The 20,905-nt window shown below is 35.7% G+C and overlaps 1 protein-coding gene across 2 annotated transcripts; it reads right to left on the bottom strand.

The window, feature by feature from the left end:
- Positions 1–6,654: 6,654 nt before the first annotated feature.
- Positions 6,655–15,107, bottom strand: CGA (glycoprotein hormones, alpha polypeptide). Of its 2 annotated transcripts, XM_087921984.1 has the most exons (5): positions 15,041–15,107; positions 12,830–12,874; positions 11,440–11,546; positions 9,411–9,601; positions 6,655–7,256 (listed from the first exon to the last, which is right to left on the bottom strand). In XM_087921984.1, the coding sequence occupies exons 3-5, from the start codon at positions 11,537–11,539 to the stop codon at positions 7,173–7,175; spliced, it is 375 nt and encodes a 124-aa protein (XP_087778110.1). In that variant the 5' UTR covers positions 11,540–11,546; positions 12,830–12,874; positions 15,041–15,107; the 3' UTR covers positions 6,655–7,172. The 2 variants fall into 2 exon arrangements, with proteins under 2 accessions (XP_087778110.1, XP_026582543.1); XM_026726758.2 differs by lacking the exon at positions 12,830–12,874 and having other exon boundaries at positions 15,041–15,105.
- Between the last annotated feature and the right edge of the window lie 5,798 nt (positions 15,108–20,905).

Here is a 20,905-nt window from a genome sequence, read left to right as displayed (position 1 = left end):
ATCCTGCATAATGTTGCTGTTTGACATTATTGTCTTAACTATGTGGAAAGATTGAACTCCATCTAGAAATCTTGTTTTCTTTTATAGGAAGAAAGGTTGGATTATATATATATATATATATATATAAAAGGACATTTCCATTTTGCTTTATCTTTCAGCTTAACTTTTCTCTGTCACCTGTAAATTTGTCAAACTGTTTCTACCTCCTTGTATCATGAGTATGTGATTTTCTATTCTATGAGTTTCAAATATACTTTATTACAGGCACTTTTGCTTTCTCCTTTTTTCCTTTGAAGCCGGGACACGGACAATAAAGAGCCACAGTAGCTTTAGGCCATTGAATTGTGGACATTCATCTGTGCCAATGATGGCCTGTTCATTTGCTTCCCCCATTGATTTATGAGACATACCTTGAATTTCAGTAGGATAGACATTATTCAGAATGGGAAGTTAATGCCTTCTTCACCTCTCCTCCTTAGGTCTATGGCTTTATAGTTACTTTGGGCCAGACTGGGTAAAATTCCTCCTCACTGCTTCTCTTTGTAAATATAAAACAGCAAACTACTGTATTCTATTCATGAATCCACATGCACACACTAAAAGCTGGGTAGAAAAGTGAAAGAAGAGCATCCATTGAGCCCAAGGAGCATCTTCACCTATAAATGAAGCTGCATCTTCAGAAGATCAGACCTCGTCTTTTTTTATAACATTATAGATAGTCCTTGACTTAAGATAGTAAAGGCATTCTGGAGCTATGCCTATATCAGAGCTGGTGGGCGCCACATTAGAGGAGGTTATAATAAACATGAAATGTAGTAAATCTAAATATATAAATACTGTTAGAGGTTTTTTTGTTTTTGTTTTTTTGAGGAATTGCAAAATGCTTTTAAAAGTGATGACAATTATAAGAACTTAAAGTCATTATAATTGACCTTTAGAACAAGCAGTCATAGATCCTTGTAGAATGAAGGAGTTGGTACACAGGATTAAAAGGCTACATATTATTCTCATTCATTATGAGATATGTTCCCGCAGGTTCAGAAATTGTGCTAATTGTTCTTTGCAGCTGCTTTCACATCTGTGCTGAAAGCTTCGGCAACTGCTATGTAAACTGTAATATTCAGTAACAACATAATCTTTGATCTCGCTCTCTGGCATCACTATTCCTTCCAAATTGTTAATTAGCATCAGTCTTAAGGCTGTGCATGATTAAAATGAAGACCATGTTTATTCTTGGCTAGATGGTTTGAGATTACCCAATTAAAACTGAGAACAACACTTTCTTTAAAAGTGATTATAATAATGGGTGAAATTACTTCTTCCTTTCTGACCATTTCAATCAATAAAAGCCACTGATAGTAAGCAACATTTTCAAGAGCTATTCAGGTATGATTTTGAAGAGCTTATTCTATTAAAAATGTGCCAGTACAGATTTTGAATATCCAGAGGAAACAACATAATATTTAGTTTCCAAAGAATTGACTCAAGTGAAATAATTTCACTGATATGTAAGCTCATTTTAGAAAACTGGATTTTGTGTACTTTGGGGCACATGATATTGAGAGCACCCCAATGTGGTTAAACCTAATTTTAAGGTAGAGAGTTAAAAAAAAAAATCTCCACAGGAAGTACCCCTGGATTTAAGGCAAAATAAACAAAACGTGCTAACTAGAATGACATCCACATGGTATTCCTCTGTTCATGTCCCACATTAATATATTTCAGTTATGATGATTTGTGTAGAAGTGTTAAATGGAATTAATGCAATCTTTGGATGGGTATGTTGCAATGTATGAGTTCCAGTGGTGGTATTCAAATAAAGTTGCCACCGGTTCGATGGACGTGGCTTGGTGGCCGCACTTTGCGTGCATGCACACTTTGCGTGCCGCGCGGCACTATTCTGCACCGCGCAAAGCAGCTGCACTTTGAATTCTGGCCATAAAAGTGAGTATGGGAATATGGGAGCCTGGGCGGGCGGGTGGGCCAAACACAGAGCAGCGAAAAAAACCAGTTTGGTCTCCGCTGCTCATTGCCGCTACCGACTCTCCAGAACCGAGCCGAACCGGTTGAATACCACCACTGATGAGTTCTGTTCAATAGGTTTGTGGCCTGATTTTTCTTTCTGCAGAAGAGGATGAGCATGAAGTATTCTTCCCTTTTTGACTTTAACCACGCAAGTGAAGATGTGACTGCATGTGCGTTTGCTCGCCGGCCATTTCCATGACCCCGTTGCAAACCCTTCATGTCTCACTAGCGGGCTGCAGCCCACAGGTTGGGGGCCCCTGCTATAAATGACTAAAAAATAATTAGAATAGAATAGAATTCTTTATATAATTCTTTATTGACCAAGTGTGATTGGACATATAAGGAATTCGTCATATTACATGCATATGGGACTGCCGTCACCCAAATACCTATTGCATGCTTGCATCCCAGTACCTGATGCGCCTACCAGATGAGCATTTCAATGACATCATATACATTGTGTCATACACTCACCCCTTGACCCTGTTTGCAAATACACATGATTACAATACTCTTCCGTGCCAGAAACGTAGAGGCAATTTTTCTGAAGGTTATGGGATTAGTAGCTCAAAACATAATAAAAGCTTGAGATTGGAGAAGGTTAAAATAACATAGGTAAGGCAAAATGCATAGTTTCATTACATTTGCTTCTGATAATTTAAGTACAGACTTTTTAGGGTCAGAGGCCCACTGATATTGATGCACTGCATAGCATTTAAGAAGTTTTCCTTCTGGGATGTTTTGTCATTTTCCCAAGAAAGCCTGTCATTGATATTCCCTACAAATCTGACATAAACAGAGGATTAGCCTGATTTCCTCTCTTCACTTAACTTTTATTCTTTTATTTTTCTCTCTCTCTTTCTTCTCTTCTTCTTTCCCTCCCCACCCTTGTTGATTTATTGCTCAGCTTTTATTTATTCGTTCATATATAAGTGCAAATTCTGTTAAAAGTTCCTCCACTAGATGGTGATGTAAAACCATCAATCTGACAGCAATATTGATTCACCAGAAATTAATATGGTATTGGCTGACTGAATCCCATTCATTGTCAGGAATGTATAGGGAATTCAGGAAAAGATAAAAAACAGAACAGAGTGGAATGAACACTTTTAAAATGATGCCAGAAACAAAACATTTAATGATTGATGATGGCATTTAAGAACTATAATTATTTATGTACAATTCTCTCTCTCTCCCTCTCCCTCTCTCTCTCTCTCTCACACACACACACACACACACACACACACACACACAGAGAATCTAGAGGAAATATCAGGCCTCCCAGAGATACTGAAGCTACAGCCGATGCAGTCAGACATTAAGGTTAATGATAAACTAGTTTTACTGCAAACCGTAGAAAAAACCTTCATGAAGACATCCAACTACAGGAGGCCATATACCGTATATGTATAGCAAAAGCATGGTTCAGGTTTTAATGTCTCTTGTCTCACGTTCTTTGTCTCACTCTCCTGCCTGCCTGATGTAACAAAAGAAGACAGAGAAGATGCCATGGACGCCCGTGCCTTGTTACTGTAATGGACCAGTCTGGGTTCAAGGTCATCCACGTTCCATCTGTGGTAGGCTTTCTTCCCATCTTTAAGAAGAGAGGAAAGTATGTCACTTGGAAAGAACCCACCCTTCCATTCCCCTCTGTCCTAGGAAATAAAAAAGGCTGTTTTTTCCATCAGACAAACCATGAATAAACCCAGAGACATAGAGGAGACAAGTGGATGTGTCCTGCAACAGGCTGCTGGAGTTCAGCAAATTGCTAATTCCCCCCAGTGTCCTCTTCCATGTGGACATTTGCATGGAGCAGGCATCTTCAAACCTGACAGCTTTAAGACAGGTGGACTTCAACTCCCAGAATTCCTCCTCCAGTCATGTTAGATCAGGAATTCTGGGAGTTGTAGTCCACAAGTCTTAAATTTGCCAAGTTTGAAGACCCTTGGCGTAGAGGAAGGGTTGTTTTGTTTTCCAATGGAAAGCACTTTTCAGGCCTTTAGCCTGCCACAGTGGCAAGTTGGTACTGAGGTGGAAGTTCCATTGTGAGGAAAGGTTTTCAGTAAAAGATAAGCAGCCATCGTAGAACTGAGATGAGGGGAAAGCGTGGGGGGAAAAACCGTAAGCCCTCTGCTTGTCCTATCTAACCTCCACTACAATGACAGACCAGGGTGCCTGTGATATGTTGTATTTATTGTTTATTTGCTTTATTTATATCCCACCTTCATTATTTTTATGAACAATTCAGGATGGCAAACATATCTAATGCTCATTCTTCCTATTTTCCTTACAACAACAGCCCTGTGAGGTGAGGTGGCCTGTGACTGGCCTAAAGTCATGCAGCCAGCTTTCATGCCTACAGTGGGACTAGATTTCAGTCTCCTGGTAAGGCTAAAATCTCTGATGCAACAAGGTCCAAATTTCCTCTAGAACCTTATTTTTACATCCATTCCTAACTAAATAAAATAAAGTTTGTATTTTGTAAAATTGTCTGCAACCCGCACTTTTCAGAAAAAACAAAAACACCATTACCCAAGATTAATGGCCTAGATGGGGTGGGACCCAGGGGTGGGATTCAAATTTTTTAACAACCGGATCTGTGGGAGTGGCTTAGTTGGTGGGCATGGTTTGGTGGTCATGTGACTAGCTGGGCATGACCAACTCAACATCACTCACATAGAGGCACGCATTTCCTCGCCTGGCCTCTCATGACTGGGGATGCTGCAACAGTTGTAAATGTGAAAAACGGTCATAAGTAGCTTTTTTCAGTGACATTATAACTTTGAATGGTCACTCTACATAAGCAAAGTACCAGCAAAGGAGGAAAAAAAAACTCCAGAGAAGTTCCAGAGACAGGAAGTCTAGTCCTGCCAAGAATGTAATAATGGAGAGGCAGTTTCTGTAAGCAACACCAGAATGTTTCCTTCCTGCCTTACTTACAGGATTAGGCCAGGAATTTTTTCTAACAACCAGTTCTCCGAACTGCTTAGAATATTAACAACCGGTTCTAGCGAATAGGTGCGAACTGGTAGAATCCCACCCCTGGTGGGACCCAATATATGTACAATAATGGCATACTTATTGTTTAATCTGGATGAAAAATTATATTTTTTAAAAATGAATAAAACTCTACTTCACTGCCTCCCAATTCAGTCAAATTCAGTGGTACCCACAGAATAAAGAGACTGAATGAAATAAGATTCCGATGGCCTTCGTAAGGGCTTTAAAATGTGGCTTTTCTCAAGCATTAGATCAGGAAGCTATGTGACCTAATAGGTTGCAGGTATCAAACTGGGGGCCTGGGGGCCAGATGTTTCATGCGCAGGTCACGCTCCCCCCAGCTCTGCAATTGCAAAAAAGCATTGCGATACATCGTGATATGTCACGTGATACAATCAAGTTTGGAATAAGTGAACAATATGTGTTAATCCTGTTATTATTTCTGTTTTTGCTGATATTCTACTGTTAATTTTAGCAAGAAGAAAATAATGGGAACACAAATTAGAGTGGATGTATGACCAAGAGCAGCATCACTTTCTTCTGCCTGTCATCATCATTGTTATCATCATCTTTTATATGTATATGTTATATTTTTCATCCCAGTTGAAGTAATAATGTGAACCAATATTACAGGTGTCCTGTACTCCACCATTTTGGATTGAAAAGCAGAAAGATGCTTCCAATTCCAATTCCAAAAAGCTGGGACTTTTAAAAACAAATCTAGCTTTTTAGACTGTCATGAACCTGATGAGCAGGCTCCATTATGGTCGTAACTCAAGGAATACCTGTAGATAGATAAATCTGGATAAACTAGATCTACGGAAATATCTAGGAAAGGAAGATGGAATCACACAGAACTCTTGAAGAGAGAGACCCATCCTTTCAGAAATAGTCAATAAAAACTAGGGTATAGCCTCTTATATAAATGTGATAATACTGCAGGATCTAATCTGGGTCACTAATCAGAACCAGAGGTTTTGTCTTCTGAGCTTTCGGACTTGTGCTGGAGCCCATCTTCAAGGAACTTCTCTCTAGCCTCTAGATCAGAGGTCTCCAAACTTGGCAACTTTAAGACTTATGGACTTCAACTCCCAGAATTCCTCAGCCAGCCATGAGAGGGTTGAAGTCCACAAGTCTTAAAGTTGCCAAGTTTGGAGACCCCTGCTCTAGACCTAGATTCGATCCTTCAACATTATCCTGGGAAACGTATATTTGCTTTCATTCAGGTGATAATATTCTGCAGATGTCATCATAGCCTGAGATGTTGACACCTTAGAAGTCTCTGGTACTCTCCACAAAAGATCAATCTCAGAGACAGTGCCTTTAATAACCCAATATTGTAACACATAGAAATATGATATGGATATTTGCTGCTTGTGGTGATGGTGGTGAAATCTGGTTCTCTAATCCATTCAAATCTTCTATAGAATGTAATTGCTTTATTGTGGAATGGAGATTTTATAGTAGCATTTGTGTGCGTGTGCGTTTATGTATTGATTCAGTATACCGCTATGTAGACTCCTTGCATGCCAGCCAGCTCAATACAATGACAATATTTTTTAAAAAGGATATCCAGTCCAACACTAAGAGAAATTAATTCTAAAGCCAACTTGAAAAGAATTGATGCAAGTTTCCTTTTAATTAAATTCAAGTTTCCTTGCATCAGAGAGCATTTTCCATGTCTAGCACCACTAAGACTGTGTCATTGAAGTCTTACAGAGGGGGAAAAAAAGAATAAATGCATGAAACATAGAAGTTTCCTCCACTTGAAATTAATTTTGGGATGAAAAATTATATCCACTGACTCTATTTGTGTCTTTTCTCTTGGAAAACCATAATCCTGTATCAATGTATACCTGACATACAAAATAAACAAGGCTTTGGTTATCATGCAAACTCTATATTTGATTCCCAGAAGAAAGGTATATTTTTCTGTTTATCCAGATGTGTGGCAAAGCACATAGAGAGCAAACAGCAGGGTATTCATAACATGCTGATCGGAAGGATCATCCATATCACAAAACCTAAGAATATACATGATTTCACTACAAATCTAAGGAAAACAAAAATATATGATATGATAAAACTTCATTCTGAGCTATCTGTTGTCCAGCTGCAGAGGAATATGTTGTCCAGTTGTGGAGGAATTAAGATTTATGATAGTAACAGGTGCTGCAATGACAGTCAGTGTGATTCTCAATCTTCCTAGTTCCATCATTTGGAATGAAAACCTGGGGAAGAAAACTTTAAAATCAGATTTAAATGCATTTTAATAGCCACAATGAGGTGAAGTACTATTTTCTCACTTAAGGTTAAACCTTCTCTCATCAGCCTTTATGTAGACTGGCCACCCTTGGAATAATTGCCTATGCTGGGGATAGATGAACCTACAGCCCTAAGTGCTGTTGAACCTAGCACATCTTTTTAATACTCACCATCTTAACAGGATTGCTGGAAACTGTAGTAGCACAAAAGTTTCTTCGGTCTCCTACCTATGCTAATATTATAGTTATTATACTCTACATGACCTATTTATTCTATATAATAATTGAGATCCCGGTGGTCTAGAGGTGAAGACACTCGCCTCCCACTCGGAAGGTTCAGAGTTCAATCCTAGGCCGTGGCAGATGTTTCTTTATCAGAGTTCAAAAAGAAAATATCTGCCATTAACACTGCGTGTGGTCATCAAGAGGGGCATTCCAGCCAATAAATGCTCAGACTCGGATTAAAGAGTCTTAAAAAGAAAAAAAAACCCTCTCTATATAATCATTAGTTTGTACAGTTACATAATGCATTGCAGTTAAAAGTAGAAGACCTCTCTTCAAAGCAGAAAGAGAGGAGCCCATCAGGTGCAGTAGATGGAATACTAAAGTCAGGAGGAAGAAGAATTACAGAATTACCATGACATCTAAAGAAATGTTTAGCTTCCATCTCTTGAACAATATATATTTACCTCCTCCGCCAATTAAAGCCCATGTATGTAATCACAATGATTATAAAATTATTCTCAGGGTAGAAGTCACCAGGGTAGAAGCCACCAGTCCAGAGGTGGTATTCAGCAGGTTCTGACCAGTTCTAGAGAACCGGTAGCGGAAATTTTGAGTAGCTCAGAGAACCAGTAGCAGAAATTTTGAGTAGTTCAGAGAACCGGCAAATACGACCTCTGACTGACCCTGCCCCCATCTATTCTCTGCCTGTCCCAGCTGATCGGCTCGGTCTTCTTTTGTTGCCCTGCACAGGAGAACAGAGCTGGAAAGCAGGTTAGTGGGGTGGGGAGGGAATAGAGATTTCATAGTACCCTTCCTCTGGAGTGGGGTGGGAATGGAGATTTTACAGTATCCTTCTCCTGCTGTGCCTACCAAGCCATGCCCACTAAGCCACACCACGCCCACCAAGCCACGCCCACAGAACTGGTAGTAAAAAAAATTGAATCCCACCACTGCACCAATCTGCTATGAAATGGCTGTCTTGTGCAACCAAGACTGGGAAGCAAGGGAGAGGTAGTGAGCTGACATAGAACTTGAATCAATAGACAGGAATATAACACTCATCTTGAGCAGTTAATTTCTGGATGCTGTTTTTTTCCTGGTTTGGATAACTTGGTCAAATTTTGGCTGGAAGGGAAAAGGATGGTATACATGCTGCTCCTTCATAGGAAATGGGGAATAATAGAATAGAATAGAATTCTTTACTGGCCAAGTGTGATTGGACAAACAAGGAATTTGTCTTGGTGCATATGCTCTCAGTGTACATAAAAGAAAAGATACATTCGTCAAGAGTCAAGAATCATCAGGTACAACACTTCATAATAGTCATAGAGTACAATAAGCAATAATAATAAGGATTGTCAATGAGAGGTCTGCCCTTTCAGAAAGCATCAGGGCCCAGGTTTTCATTTAACTTTCTCCTCATTTTAGTTGACTTCTAATTTAGAGTATTACTTTCTTTAAGGTTTGTATTTGTAGTTGACTTTTTGTACATTGCCCAGAATCATTTTATTTGACTGAGGCAGCCATATAAATATTACGAATCAATCGATAGTCCTCCTGTTCATTCTATTAAGTGAAATTCTGGATAAATGTTCCCAAGTCATTTCTCTGATAACAGACATTAAACATAATGTTCAGAATAATTCCTTCCAGTGAAATATTTATAGCTGATATTTTGGCAGAATTCTTGTTTTTCCCTACATGAAAACACAAACCCAGAACTAATATCCAAACACAGATTGAAAACAAAGCATGTTCATTTGTCGTCTGCTTATGGTCCCCTCCTGTTGCACTCTTTAGCCTCTTCGTTACAGTTCCTGGTTGTATACTAGGCTGAAAAGGAAGAGTAAACAAAATTGTAATCCACCATACATTGCCTAGGGATAGTCCCTTTACCTCTCTGAAGGCTCTTGCCACACAGCATTTCGCTTCTGAAGTGATGTTCTTTGGCACGGGCATGGACTTCTTGGACCTCATGGGAGTTGGATAAGCTCTTGAGAAACAACATCCTGCACATTGGTACACAGGCCTGCCGCTGAACAATCTGGTCATGCGAGCGTTCAAGATTAGTTTACATTCAGTACAATCTAACAAACACACAAAAAGAACACAGAAGAAAGGTGAAATCCTGCTCTAGATTCCATTTGGGTCTCCACCACATGCTAACCTGAAATGTTAAACTGCATCGTAATCAGCTCAAACTGTGTTGTGGGACAGAGACGTTCAACTTTTTACACATGGGCAGTCTATTTCCAAACAGAGAAACCATTCTAAGCTTAGTGTCCTTAGGGAAATCTACAGATTAATGCATAATAAAATAAGTAGAAAAGTTTGAATGAAATGTGTCACATCAGGAATAAACTGGTGAGCATAAGTTTTCATTCCTCCCAAGCTGCATTACTATTGGGAAAGCTGCTTCATAGGAACCAGTTTTCCTTCTTTAGTAAAATGGTAAATATATTTTTATATAATTTAATGAAGTCAGTGTGTGTTCCCTAACCAGGGTTATAAATCGATATTTAATTTGCACTAGAACATGTCACGCACCTATGTGTTTACGTAGACTAATCTTTTCCATTTATAGAAGTTCATGAATTTCATTATAGATTTCCTGAACACTTATTAATCTAAGAATGTTTATTTTCTGCTTTCAAACTTTAACTTTTTATCAGTCCTGTAATACTGGAACATTAACTTACTTGGCCATCTGGCTGTTAATTTTAGTTCTGGTTCATTTAAGAACATGTTACAAAATATTGGTTATAGTAGAGGCTATGATAAGAAGTTAATCTGATTGATAGGTTATACATTTTTTTTATAAATGCATTAGTCATTAGTTGGATTAAGTTCAATGCTTTAAATATCTTAAAATGGATACCGCCTGGACCAGTGATTTGTTCATTTTTAGTTTGTTGGTCGGAAGGTCTACAATCTAGATCTTACCTTGTATCCTTGAAGAACCCTGTTCTGTACATTTATTTCCTGGACATAAATGTAAGTTTAATTGTAAATTTCTGACCTACAATGTCCATGGAAAAGAGTGATGCAGAAAATTTGTTGAGCTTTTTCATGGTGTTATTATCTATCTTTCGGTCAAACACCTTTATAGTACTGTGTGATAACGGGATATAAAGTCTAATGATCTCTCTACATGATTTTGAAGTATGTTTTACAAAATTAATGGTCTCAGTGTTTTCCATATCCATCAAACTTTGATGAGTCTTTATTCGGCATTAACTTCTCATTAAATAATGTAGTTGGGTGAACTACAAAAAGGCTCACCATTGGAAAGCTCTGTGCTTTATACTTATTCACTGAATCTACAACATGGAAGTTTTAAAAAGTATTCGGATGAACCACTGCCTATTTTTTTAGTGTATAAATCAAAGAACATCAATTTTTCAACCTGTTTGTTTGCATAACAGTCTCTGAAAAGTATGCCAACTTCTGCAAAATTGTTGGTATAGAGATGAAAGTGTTTTATTTAATTAGCTATATATTCCACATGTTTTCTTTATCCAACATTTTTAAATTAAACCTATTTATTGGGAATCTACTTTGATTAAACCTTCTGAAGTTTAGACCTACCCAGACAAGGAAGTCAGTGTGTCAGTTAGAACTTGTGAAGTGGTTATGTTAATAGTTGTGAGCTCTTTTTAAATCTCACTTGCTGGTTATATATTCTTGTTATGCTATGTTTTTAATTGTTATTAGCTGCCCAGAGTCACTATGGTGAGATGGTAGTCAAATACATTGAATAATATAAAAAAATTAAATAAATACAGACATACACTCTTTCTTCAATATAATCAAACAATATAACAGTTTAGAAAGCATAAAACAATAATTACATTATTAAACAACAAGAATCAGCACTATCAATAATCTCCATATGTTTTTATTTCATATTTTAAAAGCATCTCACCCTGTACCATAAACTCTTCCTCTGGCAATGACTGAAAGATATTCAGAGATATAGCTAACATGGCACAAATGACAACAGCATACTTTCCATAGCAATCCATGATGTTCCTATAAAAAAGAGAAAAACAGTGGACTTTCTGCCTTCATACAATCTTTCATTAATTTCTGTTGATTAAATTAATATACATGCACTGCAGATACAAATCCAATTAATTAAGACGTGGGTTGATTTAAACCCAGGTAGCCACCAGATCTCAGCTGCAAAAATCTAGAATTATCTCCAAATGGTTGCAAAAGGACATATGAAACACTTTCTTTGCTCTACGGTGTGTCTGTTTGTAGTCCAGATCTGATTGCCTAAAGCTTAGTTTAGGATCACAACATTTAATCTGATTTCTGCATTTGAATTCTGAATTGGGCATAACCGTGAGCATTATTTTTTAAAAAATAGTACTGTACTCCTTCAAGAGACATTCATATAGTAGCTGTAATCTCCACATACTTATCAAGGAAACCAAATTGAAGAGCCTTATGTCTAAACCTAGGATGCCACTGTTAGAAATCTTCTCATTCAAGATGAAACATTGGTTAGCCTGAATTGAACCAATCAAACTCTCTTTAAATGTCACCATAACCAAGGGTGCACAATCAACCAAAATAATCTATATTTTAAGTAGATAGAGAAATGGGTAGTAATTGGGTTAGTTTGGTTTCTGAGATTAGAAGAGCAGGGTTCATCTGATCAGAAATGGACAAGCAATCTGGCATTTTTAGACAGAACATTGGCGGCATTAGACTGTATGCAGGCTGTGCTGGGATGCCAGGTTGCTGAGTGAGGCATCTGGAGATGGACCAGATGAACAGGTCAGAGGAAGAAATACTAGCCACTTTGGGGGATTTACGTGGATTGCTCCCTGTTGTGCTGTGGTTCAATGTCAGTTGGCCAGATGCTGCTTGCTGTATCTCCATGTTTGCTGCATTTCCAGCTTCTTCTGTCAGCATCCACTACTCTGCAAACTGTTGTTAACCTGAGCCAAGCAAGACCTGGACTTTTTGCAATGCTGGTGATAAGAAAACATTTGTTTTGTCATTTGTATTTCTTTTTAATTTTTAGAACTTCAGCCAGTTTCTTTTGTATCTACATATTATTACAACCCTCATATCTGTTTGATTCTTTGTAAGCTTCAATTGAGCGAAGGTACAAAAAAAGCTTGTTAAATCCTTGTAGAAATTTGTATGAGGAGATAAAGAATTGAAGAGAAATCTTATGGCAAAATTTGAATGAACTAAAGATGAAGACTGTTAGAAGTGAAAGGAAAGAATATAAAGTTAGTTTATTTGATTAAACTTACAATAAGACTATTGCAAAGTTGTGGCAATCACTTACGAACTTTTTGCTGATATTAGGATTGAAAAGTTGATGTCTTGTGAATTTTCTTAAAAATAAGGAAAGATATGAGATTATATCTGCTTGTAACTTTATTGGGAGTAAATAATTACTAAATTTGTTTATAATCATTACTGTGAATATTGGAAGTCACTTCTTTATATATATTTTTTCTTTATCATATTTTTTACACTTTACTCTTTCTTGTTATCCTGTTTCTTTCTTTAAATTTAGCTTTTGTTTTACTAATAAAAACAAGATTTTTATTACTGTAATAAAAATCCTTAATAAAATTATATATCAATAACTGACCAATATAAAATAGCAAAATGGAAGTGCTTCTGCAATGACAAATTATTGCTTCTTCTAAAATGAAAGCAAAAAAACCTGTAATTGGTAGAGATGTTGAGTGAGTTTATACGTTTATTTCTTATTTCTTGATTTGTATTGTGAATATTTAATGTTGCTCTCTTGGATATGGTAAGTCCCCAGTTAAAGTGTCATCCGAGGGCTCTAAATTACCTCTTGATTTTGCTCCTCAACTGGAAAAGCCCTTAACTTGCAATTGCAATTAATCCATGATCAGAGTAGCACCTACTTGATCCATCTATATTTGTCACACTTCATGCATTAAGCAGCCATATGAAATACAATCTGTACCTAAATTAGGAAAAGATGCAGAAGTTATTGGCTACTAGTTGAATCTCCAAATCTTTCCTGGACATTTCTACTTGGAAACTACTCTTGGACTTTTGCTTATGATGGCGGGGGGCGGGGGAGAACGAAAATTTGATTTTGGATTTTGCTGGTTTAGATAGGTTTGTTGTTACAGAAATGGCTAGTGCATATTATTATATAAAAGTAAAAAGTTGAGGTTTTATGTTACTACCTTATTCTTCAGCACCAGATGGAGTCAGAAGTCAATTCTTTTTCTTTTTCCCCCTTTCCCCTACATTTTGTTCTCTTCCCCATTTCCTCCCTTATTTTCCCATTATCTTCATTTTTCTTTGTATTTTACATTTTGATAAACTAATGAAAATATTTAAACTGCAGATCTTTCCTGGTCTCAAATTGATTCCACCTTATCTAGAGTTCTTTCAGATTACTAGCATTTAGATATTTTCTAATTATCTTCGGTTCTATGCATCTAGAAATGCAGAAATATAACGGACCAATTGTTATTAATCCTTTTTTATTCACTGTTTAAGAGGAGAATGAATAGAAAACCATCCAATCCAGACCTCGCTCATGAGTTATCCCAGAATAACAAAAATCTGCTCAGTCCCAATTCATATATATATAAAAAAATAAACAGCTTTTGAACCCCACCTTGTCTGGTGGTTTCAGAATCTATATTTGTGTTCATTTGGCTTCTGGTTTACAAATAAAATCTACGCAGTTGCTATGACAGGAAAGTATGTGAAATAATGTGAGTAACAAACATGGAAATCCTACAAATGTTTCCTGGCTGCAACATATAAATTTCAAACCAGAAATTTCTTATTGGGCATCCTGCCATAAAAGTATGATAAAAGGAATATATATTCAATTTTACGTGTATAAACTGCAGCCAGAATTATTTTTGTACAACAATGGAAAAATGATGAGATCCCGACAGATAAGAGTGTAATTTAAAAAAATTAGAACCTGCAGAAATGGATATATTAACGCTTACAATTAAGGAAAAAGAAGAAACTGAATATTTCTTGATATGGGACTTATTTTACCAATGGTTAGATAATAAAAACAGAATTTAGAAATATGGGGATATAAATGCAGGACAAATGTTACAAGGAGACTTTAAGTTAAACATTATAGCATTAATATTATTGTGATGAATATCATTGTAAACATTTTGATTATGATAGCTTAAAAATAATTGTACCCAGACAACACACTATTTGATTGAAATTGATTTTTACATGTTATATAAATAAAATAAATAAAACATGGGGGGAAAAAATAAACTTAATGGAAGTCAAGGGGGAAACTTTGTGGGCATAAGGGCATTTTGGCAATGTATCTATGACATACTAATTTAGTAAGAAATAGCAGCTATTTTTCAATGTTAACCATATGAGATGTTACAAACATTTGCTCATTTGATATTCTAAATAAATCAATAATGCATATATTTATAAAAATAATAAAGGCAGGATAAAATAAATAAATTAGAGATAGAGAGATACTGTACAGGGTTAACAAATAATATTACCTTTCTTTTTTCACAAGAGTCCTGTTGTTTAAGGGTATGAAAGAGAGTTTTGGATGCTTAGCTGCAGCTTGTCTGACAAAGCTAGGAAAGGATAAACCCTGTGCTTTTCTTTTATATCTGCAAAATAGTCCATCTTCCACCCACACTTAAGCCAATGGATCAACTGTAATTTCACTCAATGGCTCAATATTGCTTGATGTAATTACTATTCTGCCATATACTGATGGTATCTCTTTCTTTACCCTTAAACTGATTGCTTTTTCAATTGTCATATTAAAGAAATGTCAGATGGTAATTGCATGGATCAATGCCATTTGCTTGTAGGAGAAGAGCTGCTTTAGTCCAAAATTAGGAGGAGTCTGGTAGTCCCTTTTCAAACTAACGAATGTTATTAAAAGTCATAAACAATTTATCAGATTAAATTGCTCATGACATCTATCCTTTAAAAACAAATTTGTTACAGTAGTATGAAAAAATTCTGACTCCTCTTGATATTTACCATGTAGATTACTCTGTCATTGTTAACCACACTTCATTGCCATGTTTTTTTAAAAAAAACTGCTGTCATAAAACAAAAATAAATACTGTTTTGTTGAAAAAAATTCCAACAGCTTTTAAAATGTTCTGATTTTCCTTTTAACCCCATAAATCTTTTTTCCTGTCAATAGAAACCAATAAAGATTAGTAAGAAAGATACATTAATTTGGACATTACTTTACACAGTACTGCTTCCATCTATATTTGTTTACTCTGCAAAAAAAAAATTTCTATCTGCAGTTTTTCAGAGACTTTATTGGATTGATTCATGATTTCAAACACACAGCCAACCCCACAACATACACATAATGCTACAAATTCCATAAATTTCAGAACAAAATTACACTTCTAATCTTTTAATCACAGAAGACATTTAGATGTCTTCTTTTCTCTCTATGCAATATGAATTCCCTTTTGCTTGGATTTTGAGTAAGAGATAATTTTGTTACTATCTTGTTTCTGAACATTTCCACAGAAACTGAATATGCACGTTAATTGTTTAGCTTCTCCAATAACCTAATTCATAGTCAAGATATTCAATAAACTTAATGGTTTTCATTCTGCTTCTGCCTTTCAGCATGTTTAGCTGAGGAAATTTAATCATTATTGTTCATAGTAAGCAGTTTTGATTGTAGAAGTAACTGTAATGAACTGTAACAACTGTAACTATAACTAATCTAGTTGAAAAAGTAGCATATTTTGTCTCAAGGTACAAGTGAATAGCTATGAATAGAGTATTTTATTTCATACTATTTACCCCCAAAATTCTTAAATAAATTTGTAAACGTATTTTTTACATCCCACCAATCAAAATAAAAGTCTACCGTATTATTTGTGAAGAATGGGAACTGGAGCCGAAACATTAATCTAACAATTAACCAACTGTGCAAAATTTGACCAGTGTTGTTGTGCCCACATTGCTGAGGGAATAGCAAGAATGGTGTACTGTATGTTCCCCTTGTGATGTAGATTCCAGTATTGTTATACTGGCAGTTAATATATTGAATTATTGTTCTTTTCTAATGCCTTTAGGCATTATATTTGGAGTGTGCAAAATTATGGATAATATAGCAATAAGGAGGAGGAGAGTGGAAAGGGAGGGGAGGGGCGGGGGAAAGTGAAGAGAAGAGACAAATTTAAGTTGTAACCGCATCCACAGTGATCTGAGATGACATCTTATTTAACAAGAATTGAGCTGTCTCTCCCACACAGATACCTATATAATATTGTAATCCTTCATATCTTTGCTTTATGTAAACTCTTTAGAACGTATTCTGAGTAGATACTGTAGCTATTATTTGTTGCATAACTTTTTGTCATTAATAAAGATCGGGACAGGTAAATGAAGATTTATAATCAAGCAAGAGTGATCTGTGATGATTGGATCCTGTGCACATTAACAGATAAAAAATTAGACTTTTATATAAACTAGACTTTACAGTGCTGTATGTTGCATAATATACATGATCATTCAAGTGTTGTTATAAAGTGAATGAACATTGGCAGTAGATTTAGGCAACAATTGCATTTTGGAAAACTGTCATCTGACTAATAGAAAAATGTCCAGTGGAGATCCTGTCTTGTCCATATTAATATCAAGGTTTACTCAACCACCATACAATTTAAGATAATTACATTTTTCTGGTCATATCATTTTTTACTTAATTTCATTATAACTAAATTGTACTTCCCCTCAGAATTTGAAGGGCTTATTTTTATCCTTGAATCAATGCAATGAAACAGATTGTGCTGAAAGACAATAACTGATTCAATGTCATCAAGGAATAGAAAAGGGCATTGGTTAATCCAGCTCTCCAACAAAATGTCAAGGGCAAATCTTTTATATCTTTGGGGGCATCTCTCTCCTTTCCTGTTTGATTTATATCACTTAGGTAATGACTTCAGCTGTAGTTCTTTCTCTGTGTGTCTGTGTGCACCTGTGTTTCCTGTGCCACTGTATTTTTTTTTAATTTTCATTATTCACTGTTTTATCATAAAAAGTAAAATACAAAACAAACAAACAAGATGAAACAAAAGCATACATTCAACCCTTACAACAACAAAGAAAAAAATGGTGTATGAAAAAAAGAGGAGAAAGTAAACAAATAAATTTAACATTTAAGATATATTTAAATAATTTTAAATAAATTTGAATTTAAATAAATTTAAATGTTAACACCCTGGCTGGATGCTAAAAAAAAGAAAAAGCAGTAAATTCTCTTACATAGATACATACGTACATACATACATACATACATACATACATACATACATGAAGAAAGAAGAAAAAGAAGAAAAAGCAGTCAACAGGTTACACTAATCTTCAAATCTGTTAACCATCTGTTTATATTTAGCACAGAGAAAGTCCACATATGGTTTCCAGTCTCTTATAAAACTGTCTAGTCCATTATCTTTAATAATAACCAGTTAACTTCGCCATCTCTGCTAATTCAGTCAGTTTCAAAATCCATTCTTCAATGTGTGCCACTGTACTGCTGATTTTAGTATTACATTTATGTTTTTGTTTTGTACCACTAGCAAACTATTAGTCTTTTACTTCCAGGACAGCAGATTCATATCAGTTTCCCTGACTACTGTAAATCTCCAAGTTTTCAATTTTATTTAACTAGTATGCTAAACTTGCATTCAACAGAAGTCTCTCAGAACTTTTAACATATCTGCAAAGTGGGCTACAACCATATTAAAAAAATGATTGCCCTTTGTTAGCATGAGGTTGTAGTTGCCTCATTTTATCTGCAGCAGTTTAAACTGCTGTCTTTGCATTTTCAAAATTCTCTATCCTGTGCTTCATGGCTCTAAAGCCAAGCAGTTTTGGTTTTTGACAGAAGCGGCAGTTCTGCCAGCAGAATCTCTGCTTTAACACTCACAATTTCTTTTATATTAGTATGAATTGTTCCTGATAATTGCTGTATAAATATAGCTCTAATTAATATATTTCTGTAGGTAAATGTATGTGTTATATTGGGTGCAAAACAGAGGGTCCACTACAGCCTGTTTGGCCCTGAGCCTATCTTGGTCTGGATCTTATCTAGTTACATGCATGGATACACTCAGCCAAAACACTATTTTTCCGCACAAGGTAATGTAAATATTAATCAATTCAGTATAATTAAATCTTGACTGTTGTATATAATTGGTTGCATTTTCTTATTATGGTTTTTTTCAAATCATAAAATGGACCACGTTCAAGCAGTCTATACATATCACTGATGCTCTGGAAAATGGCAAGCTTTTACATGCAGGCTTATACCACAGGATTTCAAGACAAAAATATTATCTCTCCATATGAAATTTTCCTAATATATTTACTCTCTTTCATACTTTTATTTCTGTAATATAACTCTGACATTGTTCCATCCAGAATGACTTTGGACACTTACAACATAAAAGTATGAAAAAAAGTAAGCAAACAAATGGAAATCAGGGGGCAGACTTAACATTTTTGAGAAAATGGGGTGATACAAGTAAGTACACTTGCAGACATTGACAAGAGTCAGGCTTTTTCCTTTTTTGAGAAGAATTTGGGAATGTTTCTGAGTTTTTAAAAAATAAAGCTTATTATTAAGGTTTATACAACCATGTTTTCTATCTCAAAAGGGTTAGTTTTAGTATTTGTAGTGGGAAAAGGATAAACATATTCTTCTGCTTGGAAATCAACAGTACATAAATTTAGAATGAAGAACATGTAGTGATTAGAGTCAATGTTTTGTCACTCATTTCCTTAGCTAAAAAAATGTAAGAATTTAATTTTAGAAGTGCATTATTTTTAAAAATTGTTTTATTACAAAAGCCATCACTTAATCTAGGATGTTATTGCATATCTAGCTTTTCATTTGCACTCCTAGTAATTTTGTTTTTCTCTGTTCCACTCAATTCAATATTCTTGTAACTGGCAATATAGCAGTAGTTTGCAATCAATGAAAGAACAGCAGGGATCCTCTGAAGTCTTCGAGCTTGTAATATTAATTAGATGGAAAATGAAAAGGAAATTTCTGTGAACAATAATGCGGCAGTAAAAATGTCATAGCAGCAGCCATTTTTATCTTTCGTATGCATTTTTATTATGCATATTTACTGTAAATTGGGAAAAACAATTTTAAAAAATCTGGAACATAAGGTTAAGTTCTATTCACTCAGACTAAAAATGTATTTATAGTAATTTTAATATGCCGTAGAAAACAAAGGTCCTAGAAATAATATTCTAGAATTTCAGCTCTTTAAACTCTTTTTCATTTTTATTTATTTTCTCATAGTACCTCAGACTATATGCTGTGACTAGATAACATTCATGGTTATAAATCATTCCGCTGTTTTGCATATGCTAATTTTTATTTTATTATTATTAAAAGAATAGTAATGTACTACGTAATTCTACCCAGTATCAATCACGAATCCCACAATTCATCCCTTCTACTGTTTAAATGGGAGTCACTTCATCACAGTGTGAAATGATGATGATTAGGAAAGTGAGAAAATTTGCATTCTGTGAAAAGATTCAGCAATGTGCAGTTTTCCAACCCCATACATCACAATGGAGGGCCAAAAGTATTCCCTTACCCCGAACTCCTGCTATACAGGATCTGCTCCCCTTGTTTAACAATTTGAGCAGAATTCAGTCTGATTTGGAAGAGTTGTGCTCCCTAGAGTTCAAATTTATGCCTCAGCAATATTTGAAGAGTCAATTGGCCTCTAGGGCTCCTGGCACTTTATCAGTTCCTTTGGACTACACGCCTACTTACACAAGTAGGGGTGGAAAATTGATAAGGTTCAGTTTGACATATCTGGAATTCATTAGAATGGAGAAGTTTGGGGTCAATGAACACATATTTTCAGAGGTCCTGTTTCAGGTAATCCCCCAAACAAAATGTAGACAACAGTTCTAGTCCATGTTGAGTCCAGTCCAGAATGCCAGCTGTATATTTAAACAATGGATATGCTCAGTTGTTAATCAATGTGATAGTACTTCCTCCACTAAATTTGGACTTCTTCACTCTCAAGATGTAGTCACTTTTAACCTTTCGTCTTACACTGAAATGTTTTATGTTGCCAGCCTGAAGAATACTTAAATTTAGTGGTGATCTTCTTCATCTGAACTCTTGATGTTCTTTCAATGGGGCATCTTGAGCCCTCCAGTTTTCACTATATGAGAGTAAGCACATTTGTTCAATCATATCCCACTGCAAAATCTTGGATGTATACACAGACAGTGTTGGGCAGTGATTCTATTTCAGATGATGTTTTTCCTTGCAGCTTCAGATCATCCATGTAAAGAAGGTGGGGTAGCCTGGCAGATATTCATATTTGGTA

This window comes from Pseudonaja textilis, chromosome 1 (genome assembly GCF_049901715.1).
Source record: "Pseudonaja textilis isolate UNSWEBS1 chromosome 1, rPseTex1.2, whole genome shotgun sequence".
NCBI classification, from domain to species: domain Eukaryota; kingdom Metazoa; phylum Chordata; class Lepidosauria; order Squamata; family Elapidae; genus Pseudonaja; species Pseudonaja textilis.
Note: the sequence above shows the minus strand (reverse complement) of the source record. Positions and strands in the feature narration are given on the sequence as shown.